The sequence below is a fragment of the Dreissena polymorpha genome, chromosome 13 (genome assembly GCF_020536995.1).
Source record: "Dreissena polymorpha isolate Duluth1 chromosome 13, UMN_Dpol_1.0, whole genome shotgun sequence".
NCBI classification, from domain to species: Eukaryota; Metazoa; Mollusca; class Bivalvia; order Myida; family Dreissenidae; genus Dreissena; species Dreissena polymorpha.
The window spans coordinates 55,093,634-55,117,325 of NC_068367.1; the positions used below are offsets into that span (position 1 = coordinate 55,093,634).

Below are 23,692 nucleotides of genomic sequence, written 5' to 3' on the forward strand. Positions count from 1 at the left end.
GAACAGGATTATGCTTCATTCCATTAGGCCTTATATTAATTTCAGGGGCTTGAACAGGATTATGCTTCATTCCTATAGGTGTTTCATTGATTTCAGGGGCGGTTAATAGATCTGATAAAGAAAAAGTCTACAAATCTGAAAAGGGTTACATTCCTGGTGTATGATGAGGCAGACAGAATGTTTGACATGGGCTTTGGTAAGAATCACTCGCAGTAGAAATATACCTAGTATTACTAAAATGGTGTTTACATTAGCTGGTACCTTTCATTTGGAAAAAAATATGTTGAAAATATGTGACGTGACATTCTTGACTAATTTCTGGAATTATAATACCAATTGGCTATCTAAGATGCTGTTACTTCAACTGCAGATTATATAATTTCTGTTTTGCTAGAAATCTTAGGAATTACTATATCGATTTGATGAAACTTTCAATACAGATACTTTATAAAGTGGACCTGTGCTTTTTGCTAGGTGTTGCCACTCCAATTATTTTCAGAGTGTAAATAGAGATTTTTTTAAACCAAGAACATTTTCATTGCCATCAAAGGTCTACTGAAACTAAAACCGATTTCATTCAAATTTTTAACAGCTTATCTACATATACTGACTTCTTCTCTTCTTGGTCAATTGCATTTTGACAGAATGTTTTGTTCCATTGATCTTTAATAGAGAAACAGTCTTAATCGGAACATTTATAACAAATTAAAAAATGCCATCTAATCCCTAGGTACAAACAATGATGATCACAAACATGTATTAATGCTAGTTTCATTGAAATAACTTAAGTTTATCTGGTATGTCATTTTAAAGAGACTTTAAATGCATCAGCTTATTTTGAAATCCTAGGTTATTGTTTTCCAAAATTTAATTCAACTGTAAATTTGTTGCCCCATTTTTTTGTTCTCTTGCATATAATTCACCTATTTACAAAGTGTTTTGTATGGGAACGTCCGTAAGTTTTTACTAATTTTCTAGGGATTGGCATATTATATAAATGTGGAATTATTGTGTGGAAGACTTTTAACTTGATTGTAGTTACTTTTTTGCATAAGTATATTAAGTTAACTTTTTGAAAGACATTTAAAATTCATATGTATAAATGTTTCCTGAGTTTGTTTTACTTTTTAGAGGCCCAAGTGCGTTCAATTGCAGATCATGTCAGACCTGACAGACAGAGTAAGTTTAATAACTGACAGGCAGAGTAAGTTTAATAGACCTGACAGACAGAGTAAGTTTAATAGACCTGACAGACAGAGTAAGTTTAATAGACCTGACAGATGGAATAAGTTTAATAGACCTGACAGACAGAGTAAGTTTAATAGACCTGACAGACAGAGTAAGTTTAATAGACCTGACAGACAAGGTAAGTTTAATAGACCTGGCAGACAGAGTAAGTTTAATAACTGACAGACAGAGTAAGTTTAATAACTGACAGACAGAGTAAGTTTAATAGACCTGACAGGCAGAGTAAGTTTAATAACTGACAGGCAGAGTAAGTTTAATAACTGACAGGCAGAGTAAGTTTAATAGACCTGACAGGCAGAGTAAGTTTAATAGACCTGACAGACAGAGTAAGTTTAATAGACCTGACAGACAGAGTAAGTTTAATGGACCTGACAGACAGAGTAAGTTTAATAGACCTGACAGACAGAGTAAGTTTAATAGACCTGACAGACAGAGTAAGTTTAATAGACCTGACAGAAAGAGTAAGTTTAATAGACCTGACAGACAGCGTAAGTTTAATAGACCTGACAGACAGAGTAAGTTTAATAGACCTGACAGGCAGAGTAAGTTTAATAACTGACAGACAAAGTAAGTTTAATAGACTTGACAGGCAGAGTAAGTTTAAAAGACCTGACAGATGGAGTAAGTTTAATAGACCTGACAGACAGAGTAAGTTTACTAACTGACAGGCAGAGTAAGTTTGATAGACCTGACAGGCAGAGTAAGTTTAATAACTGACAGGCAGAGTAAGTTTAATAACTGACAGGCAGAGTAAGTTTAATGAACCTGACAGGCAGAGTAAGTTTAATAGACCTGACTGGCAGAGTAAGTTTAATAGACCTGACAGGCAGAGTAAGTTTAATGACCTGACAGGCAGAGTAAGTTTAATAACTGACAGGCAGAGAAAGATTAATAGACTTTACAGGCAGAGAAAGTTTAATGACCTGACAGGCAGAGTAAGTTTAATAGACCTGATAGACAGAGTAAGTTTAATAGACCTGACAGGCAGAGTAAGTTTAATAACTGACAGACAGAGTAAGTTTAATAGACCTGACAGGCAGAGAAAGTTTAATAGACCTGACAGACAGAGTAAGTTTAATAACTGACAGGCAGAGTAAGTTTAATAGACCTGACAGGCAGAGTAAGTTTAATAACTGACAGACAGAGTAAGTTTAATAGACTTGACAGGCAGAGTAAGTTTAAAAGACCTGACAGATGGAGTAAGTTTAATAGACCTGACAGACAGAGTAAGTTTACTAACTGACAGGCAGAGTAAGTTTGATAGACCTGACAGGCAGAGTAAGTTTAATAACTGACAGGCAGAGTAAGTTTAATAACTGACAGGCAGAGTAAGTTTAATGAACCTGACAGGCAGAGTAAGTTTAATAGACCTGACTGGCAGAGTAAGTTTAATAGACCTGACAGGCAGAGTAAGTTTAATGACCTGACAGGCAGAGTAAGTTTAATAACTGACAGGCAGAGAAAGATTAATAGACTTTACAGGCAGAGAAAGTTTAATGACCTGACAGGCAGAGTAAGTTTAATAGACCTGATAGACAGAGTAAGTTTAATAGACCTGACAGGCAGAGTAAGTTTAATAACTGACAGACAGAGTAAGTTTAATAGACCTGACAGGCAGAGAAAGTTTAATAGACCTGACAGACAGAGTAAGTTTAATAACTGACAGGCAGAGTAAGTTTAATAGACCTGACAGGCAGAGTAAGTTTAATAACTGACAGGCAGAGTAAGTTTAATAACTGACAGGCAGAGTAAGTTTAATGAACCTGAAAGGCAGAGTAAGTTTAATAGACCTGACTGGCAGAGTAAGTTTAATAGACCTAACAGGCAGAGTAAGTTTAATGAACATGACAGGCAGAGTAAGTTTAATAGGTCTGACAGGCAGAGTAAGTTTAATAGACCTGACAGGCAGAGTAAGTTTAATAACTGACAGGCAGAGTAAGTTTAATGAACCTGGCAGGCAGAGTAAGTTTAATAGACCTGACAGGCAGAGTTGTTTTAATGGACCTGACAGGCAGAGTAAGTTTAATAGACCTGACTGGCAGACTAAGTTTAATAGACCTGACAGGCAGAGTAAGTTTAATACTGTAGCCAGTGTGTTTATAATATTTGTTGCCTGCCACATGACAGTGTTTGATCTTGTAGTTTGCATATATCTTTATTCTTTTGGTAAAACATGATACCAATGACATAGAGGATATTTGTTGGATCCGGTGGATTATCGATTTTAATTCATGAGTGATCATAAAAAATAATATTTTCACGAGTGGCGCAGCCACGAGTGAAAATATATATTTTCTATGATCACGAGTGAATTCAAATCGATAATCCACCGAATCCAACAAATTTTCTTTTTATTTAATGCATTTTTCACAGTTTATATACATTTTTCAAGAGTTTAACTAAAGAATTTTGCTGGGATAATGACGTCATTTCGTCAAAAAATGACGTCATTTCACAGTAAACAATGAAAATTATCGATAATTCTCACTGATAATTTTCACTGTTTGAAACAGTGAAATTATCAGTTTTAATTCACTGATTTTTCTCTATAAACCACCGGAAAGCATTAAATAAATGTTTATTGTTAATTAGTTCTGCAGATTAATTAGCCAAATATTTTGTAAAAAAAACATCACAAGCAGATTAGCCTGACCTACATGTTAAAGTGTGAAATATAAATAAGGTCTGAACTATTTGTGAATTGTCTTAAGAGGTTTCAAGGCTGCCTTAATAACTTCATAGTGAGATTGTGAAATGTGTAAAATAAAAATGAGGTGTACTCTGTGAAAAGGGAGTTTAATGCAAGAAACTTTTTTTACGGAAAAATATCATAAAAGTGGAAAATGTCACCCTGATTAGCCTGTTTGGACTACACAAGCTAATCTGGGACCACAATTTACACACATGCATTACACGGTTTACACCCCCTTTTCATATAGCACGGTCCAAATGTATCCACCATTTAGCACGGTCCAAATGTATCCACCATTTCAGCATTGCTGTTTAGTGCAACATTCAGGCGAAAAGTAGAGAAACTTGCTCGAGACATTCTGGCTGATCCCATTCGTGTTGTGCAGGGGGAGGCAGGAGTGGTAAGAGTTTGACATCAAAATAAACCTCGTTCTGGAAAAACTGGGCTTAATACATGTGCATAAAGTGTCGTCCCAGATTAGCCTGTGCAGTGTGCGCTGGCTTATCAATGAGGAAACTATGCTTTTGTGGAATTTCTTGTTTAAAAGTAGTCTCTTCTAAACCAAAATCCAGTTTAGGCGGAAAGTGTTGTTCTTTGATTAGCCTGTGCGGACTGCATAGGCTAATTAATCTGGGACGGCACTCATGGATTAAACCCAGTTTACCAAGAGCGCTGGTCAAATAAAGGTGGCCTCACAAAAGACTCGCCTTAAATGCACACTGTTTTGTCAGTGAGACAGAAAAATGACTAGTATAGCATGTTATAGCAGCTAGGCATACACATGTGTTATCATTATGAGACATTATTTATGTAATAGAAACTGTATTATGAGACATTATTTATGTAATAGAAGCTGTATTATGAGACATTATTTATGTAATAGAAGCTGTATTATGAGACATTATTTATGTAGAAGAAGCTGTATTATGAGACATTATTTATGTAGAAGAAGCTGTATTATGAGTCATTATTTATGTAATAGAAACTGTATTATGAGACATTATTTATGTAATAGAAGCTGTATTATGAGACATTATTTTTGTAATAGAAGCTGTATTATGAGACATTATTTATGTAGAAGAAGCTGTATTATGAGTCATTATTTATGTAATAGAAGCTGTATTATGAGACATTATTTATGTAATAGAAGCTGTATTATGAGACATTATTTATGTAATAGAAGCTGTATTATGAGTCATTATTTATGTAATAGAAGCTGTATTATGAGACATTATTTATGTAGAAGAAGCTGTATTATGAGTCATTATATATGTAATAGAAGCTGTATTATGAGACATTATTTATGTAATAGAATCTGTATTATGAGACATTATTTATGTAATAGAAGCTGTATAATGAGACATTATTTATGTAATAGAATCTGTATTATGAGACATTATTTATGTAATAGAAACTGTATTATGAGACATTATTTATGTAATAGAAGCTGTATTATGAGACATTATTTATGTAATAGAAGCTGTATTATGAGACATTATTTATGTAATAGAAGCTGTATTATGAGACATTATTTATGTAATAGAATCTGTATTATGAGACATTATTTATGTAATAGAAGCTGTATTATGAGACATTATTTATGTAATAGAAGCTGTATTATGAGACATTATTTATGTAATAGAAGCTGTATTATGAGTCATTATTTATGTAATAGAAGCTGTATTATGAGACATTATTTATGTAATAGAAGCTGTATTATGAGACATAATTTATGTAATAGAAGCTGTATTATGAGACATTATTTATGTAATAGAAACTGTATTATGAGACATTATTTATGTAATAGAAGCTGTATTATGAGACATTATTTATGTAATAGAAACTGTATTATGAGACATTATTTATGTAATAGAAGCTGTATTATGAGACATTATTTACAGGCTGTCAAGCGGTCATACTTTTTCCTACTTTTTCCTACTATTTCCTACTTTTTCATCAGGATCCTACTTTTTCCTATTTTTTTACCAAATCTTCCTACTATTCCTACTTTTTCATTTTCAATGGAGAATTATTTTTTTTCAAGAGTTTATTTAGTAAACTTGCAGGACGAATGAATCTATGGCATGACTGTATCCCTGTTAATGTGCATTCATCTAGATGAGACCTGATGAGACCTGACAACCCATGCTGACTGTCTGCTAGCACCTCTTCAGGAAGCATAAATATTTATTTCTTATGTAACTTTTGAAATTATTAACAAGTTTTTTTTTAAGTAACAATAGTGCCTTGTTTACTTCCTTAGCATTTGTACACTGCAGACTTCACTACCTTACACAGTTCCCAGTGATGCAAGAGCTGAGGGAACCCATTGTTTATTCCAGTTTTATTTTGTTTCCATTGACAACAATTTGACCAAACCTTATGCATGTTTACATGATATTGCTGTTTGGAATGTAGAGATATAGAGATACATGTATTGTATGAGTGGTTATGTAATATGGAATTTATTACGCAAGTTATTTGAAAAAGATAAAATGATGCTTTGCCGAGTTTTCATCATTTACAAATATAATGTAAGAAATTCTGTATTACATGACAACGGATATGATGTTCTATTGATATCATAGGTACATCATGTTTAGTAATTAAAGATAAATGCACAGAGCCTAAATGCCCTGATACATTTTTATGCTCCCGGTAGGGTGGCATATAGCAGTTGTACTGTCAGTTCGTTTGTCTGTCTGTTTGTCTGTCTGTGTGTCCGTCCGAAAACTTTAATATGGGCCATAACTTTTGCAATATTGAAGATAGCAACTTGATATTTGGCATGCATGTGTTTGTCATGAAGCTGCACATTTTGAGTGGTGAAAGGTCAAGGTCATCCTTCAAGGTCAAAAGTCAAATATATATAGCTTCAAAAAGTCAAAAAATACAATCCAAGGGAAGTAATAAGCTTTAAGAGGGAGATAATTTCTAAACCTGCCAAATGATATATTGAAATTTTATTTCAAAGCGGCGCAATAGTGGGCATTGTGTTTCTGACAAACACAATTCTTGTCTAATGATGCCATGGCTAGTGAGGTAACTTTAAGGTGTTACAGCGTAGTATTAAAATTATTAAACGGCATTATTACACTCCCACGAAGTCATCAATAATGTAAAAACCATTATTTGAAACTGGAATAAACAATATAGTGCAACTGTTTCATTGCCCAATCAATGATGTCATAAAAGATGTCAGGTGATAAGGTCTATCTCCAGTTGCATAATCTGCTCTGCAATGACCAGTCATTTTGAATGTAACTTAAGTCATTATAACTGCACCCTATTGTCAATTTAAAGGTTTCACGATGTAGCTGTAGCAGAGCATTGACACTGCTTTATATACTAGTATTAATCTTGTACAACAAGTTGGTGTATCACTAAATAAATTTGGTCTTCTGCTTAAGGATATAACATGCACAATATATTACAATTTTTATATCCATACACAGAAGATCTCTAACCACTTATTTGATGATACACCAAAATGAACAGCATCTAATTATACTTCTTAATCAGGGTAGCTTTGCTTGAAACTTAATTATCATAGATACACTATAAGTGCTAAAATGCCTAGTGGGAAAACAAAGTTTTACCCTTCATGGATGGAGAAGTTGGACAACAGTGGAAAAACACTTGGATCATGGTGCAAGAGAGATACCGGCAATGAATTTGCAAGATATTGTACTGTTTGCATGAAGTTCATCTCGTGTAGTAATTCTGGTGCTAATCAACTGATAAGTCAGGCAGATGGACAAAAACACAAGGAAAACATGAAATACATGCATGATAATTCACAAAAGCGTTTGTTTGGAAGTGCTCCAAAGCCAAGCAGCTCTCAGGGTGGTGGGGATAAATCTTTCTGTATGCAAGTACATCCATCACACAAGGAACAGATACAAAAGGCTGAAATCTTCTGGGCCCTTAAGGTAGCTTCAAGTGGGTATCCATACAGAACATGTGATGGCACTCCTGCTCTGTTTCAAGCTATGTTTCCTGGACCTGTGGCTAAAAAATTAGTATTATGTATTCCTACTTTTAAGGGAAAAGTTCCTACTTTTTCCTACTTTTTTCCTTCTTTTCTTGCAAAAGTAGTTCCTATTTTTTCCTACTTTTTGAAAAAAGGTCACTTGACAGCCTGTATTTATGTAATAGAAGCTGTATTATGAGACATTATTTATGTAATAGAAGCTGTATTATGAGACATTATTTATGTAATAGAAGCTGTTTTATGAGACATTATTTTAAGTGATATCAAATAAGTTTGTTATGAATGAATTCCAAAAAAAATGAATGTGTCTGTAAAAGATACACATGGGAAAAAAGGGGTTGAGATGTGTTACCATAAAAGAGACTGGCCAGCTAGCTAAGATGGTAGAGTAGTGTACTGCAAATCTGAGGTTTGCAGGTATGATCCCTGGCCCATTCACATAATTTGTGTGGGGTATGGTCATGTAAATGCCTTCTATGACCATTCTTCCCCTACCTCGGATCCAAGTAGTCCGCTTGTCAGGGCTTTTTTTTTCTTCTGTAAGAATGGCTGTTTTTCACAATTTTGGTAAATTTGCAACTCAAATTTTTACAATTTCCAGAAGTTCGCAACTCAAATTTTCACAATAAGTTTGTGACTCAAATTGTAACAATTTCACGATTTCAAACAGTTTGCGACTCATTTATTTCACAAAATGGGGGGGGGGCAGGGGGCAAGGCCACTTTAAAAAAAAAACAGGAAAAAAAGCCCTGGTTGTCAGTTACTGGCATAAGTATGTGCACTTTATACTGGCAGACCTGTTACTCCAGGAAAGTGTTTGTAGGTTAACTGACCACCAGGAAAGTGTTTGTAGGTTAACTGACCACCATGATATGACTGAAAGTGTTTGTAGGTTAACTGACCACCATGATATGACTGAAAGTGTTTGTAGGTTAACTGACCACCATGATATGACTGAAAGTGTTTGTAGGTTAACTGACCACCATGATATGACTGAAAGTGTTTGTAGGTTAACTGACCACCATGATATGACTGAAAGTGTTTGTAGGTTAACTGACCACCATGATATGACTGAACGTGTTTGTAGGTTAACTGACCACCATGATATGACTGAAAGTGTTTGTAGGTTAACTGACCACCATGATATGACTGAAAGTGTTTGTAAGTTAACTGACCACCATGATATGACTGAAAGTGTTTGTAGGTTAACTGACCACCATGATATGACTGAAAGTGTTTGTAGGTTAACTGACCACCATGATATGACTGAAATGCTGTTGATATAAAGACAATTAATATCTGTAAATGCTTCTTTATTTAAACCAGACTTATTGTCAACCATTTTCATTGTTGCAACATTCTAAATTTATATTCAATATTGTGTACAACATCCCACAGGCTAATGAAGATGTGACTCAGATGGTAGAGGTATTACCGCCAGGGCCTGCCAAATGGACATGGCTTGTGAAGCGTCTCGTTGAAATGACAACTTGTAAGTCAGTGTTTATTTTTCCGTAAATTTCCTTTCAAAAAGATCTGTTTTACCCCTATCCCCATCTTGTTGTCTCATGAAGAATAAGTGATAGTTTTTACGGTGTTTTTTAAAATACATTTTGTGACAAACAATTGAATATGGGGCAACTGTGTGCTACAAACACCTAGTTTTTAGTTCACCTAAACACAACATGCCAATTGTTAGTTTTTGTGATCCCCTTTTTACGTGGTTTGTCTTGCCAGGTCAATATTTGCTCTGTGAACACTCTTGAGGCTGCATGTATTATTAGTTACACTGTTAGTAACTGATGGTGTATGGGATATACACCGTGTTACAATTGTATCTCAACCCACCACTCGATTAGTCGGGCTGTATGGAAATTACTCGGGGTGTATGGAAAATACTCCATGGGCACGTGACCGCTCTAAGCCAATAGGATTAGGTCATTTTTGTAGGAGGTAAGATATTCCCAAATCTTCATGAAACTTGGGCAGAATATTGGTATAGTATTATATGGACCAAATTCAAATTGGGGTCATGTGGGGTCAAATACTAGGTCTCATGGTCAAATTTAAGAAAAAGCTTGTGAACTCTATTTGCCACAGTTATAACCTTATCTTAATGGCACTTGGTGAGAACATTTGTCTAAATGATATCTCATCAAAACTGGGACAGCAGGGGTCAAAAACAAAGTCCCAAGGTCAAAATCAAGAAAATAAGCTTTTGAACACTCTAGAACACTTAATTACTATTTAGGTCATGGTATAAATTCTGTGGCTTAAACAAAATAAGTATTTAGAATTTTGATATTTAACCCAATAATATTGTACATGTATACATTTTTTCAGTGGGCAGTGTGCTAATATTTGTGACCCGTAAGGCAAACTCGGAAGAACTGGCAGCCAATCTCAGGAGTAGAGACTTCAAAGGTTTGTTGAGTCCCGCTCTTGGAAAACTGGGCTTAATGCATGTGCATAAAGTGTTGTCCCAGATTAGCTTGTGAATTCATCTTAATTTGGGACGACACTTTACGCTTGAATTGGATTTTTGAAAATAAGAGACTTTCTTTATAGGATGAATACCACCGAAGTTACCTTATATAAAAGATATTCAGGTATTTTTCTTTATAAAAAAAGTGTTTAAATTAAGATATAATGGAGACACAATGAGGGGATAAATAATGCAAGTCTTTACATGTGTACAGTGTACAGGACATATTATTTTCAACTTTGGCGGTACAAGACTGATAGGTATGGAAAAATACAAATTTAAATTACGGTCTGCCCATTTTATTTTTTCTCAACTCACAATTAAAATCACCATAAACCCACTAATTGCTGATGACATGTACTGTACTTTACCATGTATTAAGCACAACCATGAATAACAGGCTACCGATTGTTTAATGCCAAAGTGGAGAAAAACAGTTTTATAACAGATAGAGAAAACTGGCGTAATTAGACTTCATATTGGCTGCCATTTTATCATTGCTGGACTGTTGATCAGTGTCACTGAAGTACGGTAAACAATGATTACTGGGATGCGGTCCAATCTTTATTTATGCCACCGCTAGGGTGGCATAAAGCAGTTGAACTGTCCGTCAGTCAGTATGTCAGTCTGTCCGTCCATCCGAAAAACTTTAACATTGGCCATAACTTTTTAAATATTGAAGATAGCACCTTGATATTTGGCATGCATGTGTATCTCATGTGTATCTCATTTTGAGTGGTAAAATTTCAAGGTTTACATCATCCTTCAAGGTCTAGGGTCCAAAAAACAAAGTCAAGGGAAGTAATAAGCTTAAAATGGACATAGTTATCTGACCTGCCCACGTATATATTTTTGTTAAATAAATCAAAGCGGCGCAGTAGGCGGCATTGTGTTTCTGACAAAAACATTGTGGTAAAAGGTCAAGGTCATCCTTTACGGTCTACGGTAAAAAATACAGATTTAAGGGAAGAAATAAGCTTTAAAAAGGGAGAAAATTATTCAATATTGAACATAGCCACTTTTTATATTTGGCATGCATGTGTATCTCATGGAGCTGCACGTTTTGAGTGGTGAATCTACAGTCACAGTAGTGGCTTTTAATTATTTGCTACTAAAAATAGAGATTTGTTACACACAATTATTTTCAAGGGAAGTAATTTATATAATTATAAATCTCATATTATATATTTCCTTACCAAGAATTGAAGTTCTTTTCACAGTTACTGTACAGATTAATTATTTTGATTATTTATAACCCAAATGATTGATTTTTCAAAGTTTTTTGTTTAAATGATATAATTATAATTTCTTTTATGTTCATTACATACCTGTGGACTTATGTCCATAGATACATGATCAACTCTGGCTATGATCTCTTTTAAACCACAGGCCTTGGTTGTCAGTGATGTCTGACATGGTCATAATTGACTGTGAGACCCTCCCAGCTCCCCCCCCCCCCCCCGGTTGGATTGGACAAAATTCTACGGAAGTAATAACCTTTAAAGGAAGATGATTTCTATATCTGCCAATGATAAATAGAAATTTTATTTCAATGCGGTGCAGTAGGGGGCATTGTGTTTCTGACAAACACATCTCTTGTTTAGTTCTCAAATCACTGTAACAATCAACATAATCCCCCTAATTGTTTATGATTTGTATACAGGCCTCGTTCTTGGAAAACTGGGCTTAATGAATGTGTGTAAAAAGTGATGTCCCAGATTAGCCTGTGCAGTAAGCAGAAAGCACAGGCCAATCTGGACGACTCTTTCTGTTGACATTGAATTTTTTTTTGGAAAATACTTCCATCAAACAAAAAAATTCATAACAGCATACTGCACAGACTAATCTTGGATGACACTGACAATGCAAATGAATTAAACCCAGTTTTTGCAGAACGAGGCTCAATGATTTCATTGCTGTTGTTGAACGGAGACAGATGGAGAGAAATGAAATGATCCACTCAATCAAGAAGAAGGAGGTCCCCATATCCTGGGAGAATGGGGTTTAATGCATGTGCATAAAGTGTTGTCCCTGAGTAGCATGTGCAGTCAGCACAGGCTAATCAAGGACGACACTTTACTCTATGAATAGATTTTTGTTTAGAAGAAAAAACAATAAAATCAGAAAATGCTGTCCCTGTTTACTGCAGTCAGCACATACTAATCTGGGCCGACACTTTGCGCACATACATTAAACTCTGATTTCCCAGAGCTAGGCTGATTTTAATACAATTCCAGCATGTTTCTATTTCAGTTCTGTTGTTACACGGAGACATGAGCCAGATGGAGAGAAATGAAGTGATCCACTCATTCAAGAAGAAGGAGGTCCCCATACTTGTGGCAACTGACGTGGCTGGTCAGTGAATCAATGTGTTTATGGCCCAGAGAATCTGTGTGTCTATGACCTAGAGAAACTATGTGTCTATGGCCCAGAGAATCCGTTTGTCCATGGCACGGATAATTCATGTGTCTATGGCCCAGAGAATCCATATGGATTATCGGCCCAGATAAGTGATATGTCTATGGCACCAGAGAATCGATGTGTCAATGGCCTAGAAAATCCATGTGTCTATGGCCCAGATAATTCATGTCTATGGCCCAGAGAATCCATGTATCTATGGACTAGAAAATCGATGTGTCAATGGCCCAGAGGATCCATGAGTCTATGGCCTAGAGAATCGATATTTAAATGGCCCAGAGAATCGATGTGTCTGTGGCCCAGAGAATCGATGTGTCAATGACCCAGAGAACCCATGTGTCTATGGCCCAGAAATTCATGTCTATGGCCCAGAGGATCCATGTTTCTATGGCCTAGAGAATCGATGTATCAATGGCCCAGAGAAAATATGTGTCTATGGCCCAGAGAATCGATGTGTCAATGGCCCAGAGAATCCATGTGTCTATGGCCCAGATAATTCATGTCTATGGCCCAGAGAATCAATGTATCTATGGCCAAGAAAATCCATGTGTCAATGGCCCAGAGAATCCATTTGTCTATGGCCCATAGAAACAATTAAAAACTTACCCACAAAATAGCATTATAAACCGATTAGAAAACTTTGAAAGTTAAGAGTTCTATCATGCTTCATAGTAAAATTCACGAATCCTGTAGCGATCTTCATGAAAATCTCATCATTCAAATATTGGTAAATTTCTAACATTCCCATGAAATGTCAAGTAAATTCTTTATAGCTTTTGCATTTTGGTGCTAAAAGGTAAATTAAGCATATAATTTCTGGCAAAATAATAAACCACTTGATAATCAAGCAAAGAAATTCGTGCAAAACAATAAACCACTGGTGTGTGTATGTGTGAAGGTAACAAAACAGTTTTGCACAAAGAAATTGATAAGTGGATGTGGAAGCTGGTTAAAGTCTTCTTGATCATAAAAATAAAGACAAAAAGTTATGTGCTGGGCAATAAAATACTTCTAAAACCAGAACATAAGGCTTAATGAATATGATTTTCTATATTTGACACAAACCAGGTCTTGTGGAACAGCTGACTGCAAAAGCAAATCGATATCCTTCATATTTGCTTTAAAAAAAATTACCACCATCTCGCTGTGTTTTTGCACTATATAACAGAAGGTGACCATTTCAGCCAGAGGTCTTGACATTCCTTCAATTAAGACGGTTGTGAATTACGACGTGGCGAGAGACATCGATACGCACACACACAGAGTTGGCAGAACGGGGCGCGCAGGTGGGTACCACAAGTTGACCATTTCTCACTCAGAAGCAAAGTGCAAATAGCTACATGCAACCAGCATAAAACCAGAACAGCCTGCGATAAACTAACCAGCTGTTCAGATTGTATGCTGTTTGCTTCTCATTAGTTTATTAAGGTTGTAAATGAAGCCTTTAAAACTTGAATCTAGTTAGAAAAAAAGTTCATTTTATTTGATTTTAGATAGAACTACAAAGGTGTCAAAGTGTGTATCTAAGTGTAAACTTGTGTTAAACCCTGTTTTCCCAAAGTGTGTATCTAATTGTAAACTTGTGTTAAACCCTGTTTTCCCAAAGTGTGTATCTAAGTGTAAACTTGTGTTAAACCCTGTTTTCCCAAAGTGTGTATCTAAGTGTAAACTTGTGTTAAACCCTGTTTTCCCAGAGCAAGGTTCATATAAATATAATTGCAGTGTGTTTCTTTTTTCAGGTGAGAAGGGGTTTGCCTTCACGCTAGTTACAGAGAAGGATCGAGAGTTTGCAGGTGCCCTTGTGCGTAACTTAGAGGCGGCAAACCAACACGTCCCTCAGCCATTATTAGATCTGGCTATGCAGGTAAACACAAACCCATCCCTAAATGATAAAATGATATAGTTGTCTCTATATGCCCCTCAGCCATTATTAGATCTGGCTATGCAGGTAAACACAAACCCATCCCTAAATGATAAAATAATATAGTTGTCTCAATATGCCCCTCAGCCATTACTAGATCTGGCTATGAATGTACACACAAACCCATCCCTAAATGATAAAATGATATGATTGTCTCTATATGCCCCTCAGCCATTATTAGATCTGGCTATGCAGGTAAACACAAACCCATCCCTAAATGATAAAATGATATAGTTGTCTCTATATGCCCCTCAGCCATTATTAGATCTGGCTATGCAGGTAAACACAAACCCATCCCTAAATGATAAAATAATATAGTTGTCTCAATATGCCCCTCAGCCATTACTAGATCTGGCTATGCATGTACACACAAACCCATTGCTAAATGATAAAATGATAAAGTTGTCTCTAAATGCCCCTGAGCCATTACTAGATATGGCTATGCAGGTACACACATACCCATCATGAAATGATAAAATGATATAGTTGTCAATATATGCCCCTCAGCCGTTACTAGATCTGGCTATGCAGGTACACACAAACCCAGAATTAAATTATAAAATGATATAGTTGTCTCTATATTCCCCTCAGCCGTTACTAAATCTGACTATGCAGGAACACACACACCTATCACTAAATTATAAAATGATATAGTTGTCTCTATATGCCCCTCAGCTGTTACTAGATCTGACTATGCAGGTACACACAAACCGATTGCTAAATGATAAAATGATAAAGTTGTCTCTATATGCCCCTCAGTCATTACTAGATCTGGCTATGCATGTATACACAAACCCATCGCTAAATGATAAAATGATAAAGTTGTCTCTATATGCCCCTAAGCCATTATTAGATATGGCTGTGCAGGTACACACAAACCCATCGCAAAATGATATAATTGTCTCTATATGCCACATACAAGTTGACATAACTCAAAATATACAAGATGATACGATCTCAAATGATGACAGGATTATGTAAAACCCTAATTTTATGCGGAGGTCAAATGTGAGACGATTTTAACTAAATATTAGATAACACTTAATACTAAACGTTAAATCTTTCCCACTCAGAAGCAAAGTGAAAATGTCTATGTGCAAACAGCATAAAACCAGTACAGCCTGCGAGTAACTAACAGTCTGTCCAGACCAGGGAACGGGGCATTTTATGGCTATAATAAAACCTTGTTAACACTCTAGAGGCCACATTTATTGTCTGATCTTCATGAAACTTGGGCAGAATATTTGTCTCAATGATATCTTTGGTGAGTTGTAAAGTGGTTGTGGTTGGTTGGAAAACATTGCCACCAGGGGATGTGGCATTTTTCCTTATATGGCTATAGTAAAACCTTGTTAACACTCTAGAAAACAGCTTTTTTGTCCAATCTTCATGAAACATGGTCAGAATATTTGTTCAAATTGTATATTGGATGAGTTCGAAACTCGTTCCCGTTTGTTGAAAAACATGGCCACTAGAGGTCGGGGCCTTTTAACTAATATGGGTATAGTAAAACCTTGTTAACACTCTTAAAGACACATTTAAAGTCCTGTCTTTATTGAACTGCATCAGAACATTCTTTGTACTTTGTAATTCTTTGATTAGTTAAAAAATGGTTGGGTCTGTTGAAGAGCATGGACTCCAGGGGGCGGGGCATTTTCCCTTACAGACATTCCCAAAAGTATTTAAAGTCCACAGCACATCCGCTCCTGTAGACTAAGATAACTTGCACGACCTGACTGGATTCATAGGACTTAATCATCAACGTACAAATGTCCCATTTGTTACATTTGCGAAGAACCAATTGGCACTAAGAACAGGAAGTATTTTTAATACATGGAGATATCTACAGGGTTAAAAGTTTTCACATCTCTTTTCAAAATGAAAAATAGGTGTCACCAGTGATAAATTTATGAAAATAAAGCACATTATTTCCAATTTCCAATTAAAGAATCCATTTGTTAACTATCAACTTCAGTGTCCATGGTTCCGGAAGACTCGTGTTCAGCAGAGCAAGGGGAAGCGACTAATGGCCGTGCCTGGAGGATCTCTAGGGCAGAAAGAACGCCCAGGCCTTGGGGCCGAGACTGTAAGGTCTTCATTCTTCACTAAGGGAAAATGGGCCTTAATGCATGTGCACAGGCTTGTGAGGGACGACACTTTCTGATTTTAAGCAATTTTGGTTTTAAAGAAAGTACAGTATAATCGGAAAGTGTCGTTCCTGAAGACATTTTACACACATGCATTAAGCCCTGTTTACCCAGATCAAGGCTCTATATATTGTGTACTTGGTCTTGAGGTTCAGTTGTTCTGCTGCTTGTATTTTGCTGGTGAAATTTTTTGCCTTACATGTCTGTTTTCAACATACTTGTATGATGCTGGCTCCATGCCCTAACTGTAATTATTTATAAATTTGAAAATATTCTACTAGTTTATATTTTTATGTCCCCCACTATAGTAATTGTTTTTGCCCTGTCTGTTGGTCTGTTGGTTGGTTGGTCTGTTGGTTGGTTGGTTGGTTTGCGCCAACTTTAACATTTGCAATAACTTTTGCAATATTGAAGATAGGAACTTGATATTTGGCATGCATATGTATCTCATGGAGCTGCACATTTTGAGTGGTGAAAGGTCAAGGTCAAGGTCATCCTTCAAGGTCAAAGGTCAAATGTATGGGTCAAAATCACTCATTTAATGTACACTTTTGCAGTATTTCAATATTCAAGATAGCAACTTGATATTTGGCATGCATGTGTATCTCATGGAGCTGCACAATTTGAGTGGTGAAAGGTCAAGGTCAAGGTCATCCTTCAAGGTCAGATGTCAAATATATGTGGCCAAAATCGCTCATTTTATGAGTACTTTTGCAATATTGAAGATAGCAACTTGATATTTGGCATGCATGTGTATCTCATAAAGCTGCACATTTTGAGTGGTGAAAGGTCAAGGTCATCCTTCAAGGTCAGAGGTTAAATATATGTGGCCCAAATCGCTAATTTTATGAATACTTTTGCAATATTGAAGATAGCAACTTGATATTTGGCATGCATGTGTATCTCATGGAGCTGCACATTTTGAGTGGTGAAAGGTCAAGGTCAAAGTCATCCTTCAAGGTCAAATATATGGGTCAAAATTGCTCATGTAATGTCACTTCTGCAATATTGAAGCTAGCAATTTTATATCTGAAATGCATGTGTATCTCATGGAGCTGCACATTTTGAGTGGCGAAGGGTCAAGGTCAAGGTCATTCTACAAGGTCAAACATCATATAGGGGGACATTGTGTTTCACAAACACATCTTGTTTATATTGTTGCCATTTACAGCATATTTAATTTTGCTAACTGGGTTATTATTAAAGGATCATATCGCTTTTTTTTAAACTTTACCTGACCTCATATGAAAGAATGGTAGAAAAAACATAGTTAGCTAAAACTAAAAAAAAGTAAACACGTATATTTCAGAGCACAAGGGTGCAAGACTCCACAAGTTTCTCGTCCTATCGAGCAGGGTCAGCACTGGGAGGGAGAGGACCACAGTCAGACAGAATGGCTGCAATGAAAACTGCCTTTTCTGTAAGTTGGGACCAATCAGGTTGTTGTTTTATGTTTCATGAAAGATAATGACCAATCAGAGTTCTTGTTTCATTATGAGAGATCATGAGCAACGGTTGGCTTGTTTCATGTGAAATAATGATCAATCAGTGAACTTGTTTCGTAATGAAAGATCATGGACAACCATTTAGCTTTTTTAATGAGAGATGATGACCAATCAGAGTACATCTTGTATAGTGATAGATTAAGACCAACCAGGTGGCTTGTTTCATGAGAGATGATGACCAATCAGGTTGCTTGTTTCATAATCAGAGATCAAGACCAATCAGGTTGCTTGTTTCTTGAGAGATTATGACCAACCAGGTGGCTTGTTTCATGAGAGATGATGACCAACCAGGTTGCTTGTTTCATAATCAGGGGTCTAGACCAACCAGGTGACTTGTTTCATGAGAGATTATGACCAATCAGGTTACTTGTTGCAGAATGAGAGATCAAGACCAGTTAAGTAGCTTGTTTCATGAGATATTATGACTAATCAGGTTACTTGTTACATAGTGAAAGATCATTACTAACCAGGTTGCTTGTTTCATGAGAGATTATTACCAATTATAGACTTTGTTTCATTGTGAAAGATCATTACTAACCAGGTTGCGTATTTCGTTAGAGATTATGACCAATCAGAAAACTCGTTTTATAATGAGAGATTAATTAAGACCAATTATGTGGCTTGTTTCATGAGTGAGGGTGACCAGTCAAGGAAGTTGTTTCAAAGTGAGAGATAATGATCTTCAGGTTGCTTGTTTTATGAGAGATAATGTTCAATCAGGGAACTTGTTTCATAGAGAGAGATAAAGACCAACCAGGTGGCTTGTTTCATAGTGAGAGATCAAGGCCAATCAGGTTGCTCGTTTTATGAGAGATTATGACCAGTAAGGGAACTTGTTTCATGGGAAGAGATCACAACCTCTTATTTAAAGAGAGATTATGACCAACCTGGTAGGTTGCTTCTTTTTGAGACTTGATTAAATTCTAAAATGTCTTCAAGTTTTGGATAGTAATTATCTGGCTCCATGAACGATGATGATAATTTAGGGAGGTTGTTTAAGTAGAAAGGGATAACTATGATATTATGTGTGCAATCTAAAACAAGCTTTTTTTTGTAAATCCGGATAAATCAAGTTTCTTGCATGAGAGATTTTGACCTATCAGATTGAGTTCTTTCTCAGAAACGAATGAATAAGACGAAAAGTCTGTTAAAGGCGTGTAATTTGTACTGAATAAAACACCTTGTTTTTGTTTACCTGCATGCTTTTGTTTGTTATTCTAACCAGTGAAAATATAAGCTTTGTCACAATGAACACAATATTTCTTTTGATTTAAAACTTTTGAGTATGTTTACACCCCGTCAGAAGAGTGGGTATATTGCAGTCTTTATGTGACTTGGTCTGCCCATCAGCCTGTCTGCACAAAAAGTTTACAGTTTGTTGAGCAAACTTTGACAGCATTTCTCCAATAATTAAATTGAAACTTCATATACGCCATCACTATGAAGCCGAGATGTACAAGACGTTTGTCATCCTAAGTGGTCCTCACTAAGTTATGTGCCCTTGAACCCAGCCATTTTTATTGCAGAAGCAAATAAAGTTCTAAGTTTGTAATGCAAGTTACTTCCATATTCCTACATCAATTAGATTGAATCTTCAAAAATGTACTCCTTTAGTGTCTTGCAGTGTATATGTGCAATTCACTTTTTTCAACCCCAATGACCCACATATTCCTGAATTATTTGCCCTTGAACATAGATGAGAACACTGTGAAGAGGTACAAGTCAAATGTGTGAGAAAGCTCTTGTTTACATTTGCAATATTCCAGCACAGTGTGTGATACATAGGGCTTTATCTCAATGATCTCCATATATATTTCTATACTTATAGATTAAACATTCAGTAACCTCACTCTAAGAAAATGGGGCTTAAGGTGTCTCCAAGATAAGCCTGTGAAGTTTGCACATGTTAATCAGGGATGACACTGTCAGCCTTAAATGGAATTTCGCTAAGGAGAGACTTAATTTAAAAAAAAAAAAAAAAAAAAAAGAAAGTGTCGCACCTTACACACAATCACTAAGCCCAGTTTTCCCAGATCAAGGGACAAATATCTTTCATCAATATTGTGATGATTTCAGGCCCAGTACAAGACAAACTTTATAGCGGCTACCGACTCTGCCCCTAAATCCATCCCGATCGGAATTCATGAGCCAGAGAACCCTGATTCACACCATGATGCAAAACGAAGAAAAAAGTCGCGCTGGGATTAAAAGATTTTTGTATATCATTGACACTACTTTGCTGTCTGAGTTATTCTGAGCATAAAGCATTCTTAGGTGTAGTACCTCTTTTCAGCTGTATTTCCCCCTGTCCAATGGCAACTGTTATTTACTTGTATTTAACTTTGGGGAATGTGTATGAAAAAGAGTTTTTTTAATATCTTGGAGTGGGATGCGGAATGTACTTAGATAGCTGTAGGATTTTAAAAATTCATTCATAAATTAGCATTGTATACTTAATTAAAAAAATTGTTAATGTGTTAGTTAAATAATGTTGTTCATTGCAAATAGTTGATGATACAGAGAATTTCACTCCCAAGTTTGTGTTCTGTAATTTGTACCTCTGTAAACATTTTAAATGTCAGTTTATTCGGAATTGTTGAGACCTCATGCAAGTCTTTTTGAGCAATGTTAAATCAATGAAGTTAAACTTTGCAAACATCTCAACAGATCATTCCTTAACCTTGTTAGGTTATCACTGATATAGGAAAAAATTATCACTGATTACTTATCATTCATTGTATGTCATGAGTAATCCATAGTGGAAGCATCTATTTTGTTCACATTTCAGTTCTTGTTTACACGTTATATGCTTATGGTATGAACTGTTAACCATTTGGAAACCACCACTTGTAAAAAGCCTCATAAATAAGGGTTCATACTCAAACGAGCTCCCTTGGGAATACCTAGGCATTCCAGTAAATCATGCATTGGTGAGCAATTTTATGAATAGTTACTTTTGCATAAAAAGGTTTTCAATGTTTGAAACTATAATAGTTGGATTAAAGAGTACTATTCTTATTTTTGCATATAGAATAAGTTTGATGATGTTGAATAGAACATTTTATCTTAACCCTTTGCATGCTGGGAAATTTGTCGTCTGCTAAAATGTTGTCTGCTGAATTTGTAAAATAAGCATTTTCTTCATTTTTTTTCAAAGAATACTATCAGAATAGCAAACAGTTTGGATCCAGATGAGACGCCACGTTCTGTGGCGTCTCATCTGGATCCAAACTGTTTGCAAAGGCCTTTAAAATTCGGTTCCCGCACTGAAAGGGTAAATTTCTGTTTGGAGCCTTGTTCATATGAACCCATCGTTTATGTTTAATTGTATGTGTATGAAAGTCACTTTGACTGCCTTGATACTTAAAGGTAAAAAAAGTACAAATGTAGTAAAATGTTCTCAAGTTCTGTACATTTTTTATACCAATTGGTGAAAACACCCATATTTTGGAAATGCCAGATTCAAGCTGGCTTCAGGAGGAAAAGACTTTGTCCAAAGCATAACTCTGTCCACCACAGATGAATTTGTATACAACTCGGCAAAAGTGATTACCTTGAGTAGAAGAATTGTCCCTTACATGAATCAGGCCTCAAAGGTCATGGTCATCTGTAAAGGTCAAATGTAATTTTTACCAGGGCACCTTGTCTTGAACATTGCCTATGGGCTGGTTTTGCAGCTGTGAATAGCATGTTGGGCCAGGTTCTCAAAAACGATTTAAGCTGGAAAGTCATAGGTCATGGTCATCCATAATGGTCAAATGTCGTTTTAACCAGGGCTAGTTGTCTGCAACATTACAAAGGCCCATTGGCTGGTATTGCAGCTGGGATTATCATGTTGGGCCAGTTTCTGGCACAAGATTTATGCTGGAAAGTCAAAGGTCAAGCTCACAATTCAAGGTTAAATGATGGTATATGTTTATGCATACTGTTTGTTTATGCATTTAGGTATCAGTTGTTTGCTGTATGATTAAAGCAAAATGTTACTAGTTCATGTATGTTTTATCTTGAACTTTGTTTTTTTCAATGTCATTCATCTAAATAAAACATAAACTGTGTGTAAACTGTTTTAGTACATTGAATGTGCTGTAAATGTTCTTAGATGTGTATAGATTTAATTGGGAAGTTACTGCAGATGTAATAATTGTGGTAATAAAATGTAAAAGTTTTTATATGTTGATATTCAGCACTTTGCTGTGACAGATGTATGCATTATGTGCCTGATATGTAAATATCCATGCATTATGTCTCTGATAATTAAAGATCTGTACATTCTGTGTCTGATATGTACAGATCATGCATCATGTGTCTGATATGAACAGATCCATGCATTATGTGTTGCATATGTACAGATCTATACATTATGTATCTGATATGTATAGATCTATGCATTACGTGTCTGATATGTACAGATCAATACATTATGTGTCTGATATGTACAGATCCATGCATTATGTGTCTGATATGTACAGATCAATGCATTATGTGTCTGATATGTACAGATCTATGCATTATGTGTTAGATATGTACAGATCAATGCATTATGTGTCTGATATGTACAGATCAATGCATTATGTGTCTGATATGTACAGATCAATGCATTATATGTCTGATATGTACAGATCAATGCATTATATGTCCGATATGTACAGATCAATGCATTATGTGTCTGATATGTACAGATCAATGCATTATATGTCTGATATGTACAGATCAATGCATTATATGTCCGATATGTACAGATCAATGCATTATGTGTCTGATATGTACAGATCAATGCATTATGTGTCTGATATGTACAGATCAATGCATTATATGTCTGATATGTACAGATCAATGCATTATATGTCCGATATGTACAGATCCATGCATTATCATATCTGATATATACAGATATGTACATTATGTGTCTCATATTTACAGATCTATGCATTATGTGTTTGATATTTACAGATCAATGCATTATGTGTTTTATATGTACAGATCTATGCATTATGTGTCTGATATGTACATTGATATACATTTTGTGTTGCATATGTACAGAGCTATGCATTATGTATCTGATATGTACAGATCCATACATTATGTGTCTGATATGTACAGATCCATGCATTATGTATCTGATATGTACAGATCCATACATTATGTGTCTGATATGTACAGATCTATGTGAAAATACGAAAATATGATTATAAAGTGGCTTACCAAGTGAAAATACAAGTTACTCCCTAGCGAAAATAATCAAAACGACGCCATGTTGTAAGTCAGTTCCAACTAAAATCACT

General features: G+C 35.7%; 2 protein-coding genes across 6 annotated transcripts in view; one reads left to right on the forward strand and one right to left on the reverse strand.

The window, feature by feature from the left end:
- Window positions 1-23,692, forward strand: part of LOC127855598 (ATP-dependent RNA helicase DDX42-like) — a 316,590-nt gene that overhangs the window by 35,244 nt on the left and 257,654 nt on the right. Inside the window, exons 12-22 of one of the 3 annotated variants that reach the window (XR_008037598.1) lie at window positions 97-196; window positions 1,132-1,179; window positions 4,243-4,340; window positions 9,333-9,426; window positions 10,278-10,358; window positions 12,673-12,774; window positions 14,022-14,123; window positions 14,577-14,701; window positions 16,734-16,844; window positions 18,215-18,325; window positions 20,487-22,110. Coding sequence is in view for 1 of the 3 variants with exons in the window: in XM_052391341.1 (XP_052247301.1) it covers window positions 97-196; window positions 1,132-1,179; window positions 4,243-4,340; window positions 9,333-9,426; window positions 10,278-10,358; window positions 12,673-12,774; window positions 14,022-14,123; window positions 14,577-14,701; window positions 16,734-16,844; window positions 18,215-18,325; window positions 20,487-20,618 (1,104 nt within the window). In the remaining 2 variants the exon portion in view is untranslated. Of the gene's footprint in view, window positions 1-96; window positions 197-1,131; window positions 1,180-4,242; window positions 4,341-9,332; window positions 9,427-10,277; window positions 10,359-12,672; window positions 12,775-14,021; window positions 14,124-14,576; window positions 14,702-16,733; window positions 16,845-18,214; window positions 18,326-20,486; window positions 22,577-23,692 lie in introns of those variants that run through there. The other 2 variants (XR_008037599.1, XM_052391341.1) reach the window with 2 other exon arrangements.
- The window catches only part of LOC127855601 (E3 ubiquitin-protein ligase TRIM56-like), a 262,584-nt gene that overhangs the window by 11,381 nt on the left and 227,511 nt on the right, over window positions 1-23,692 (reverse strand). The gene's annotated exons all lie outside the window — the stretch shown is intronic.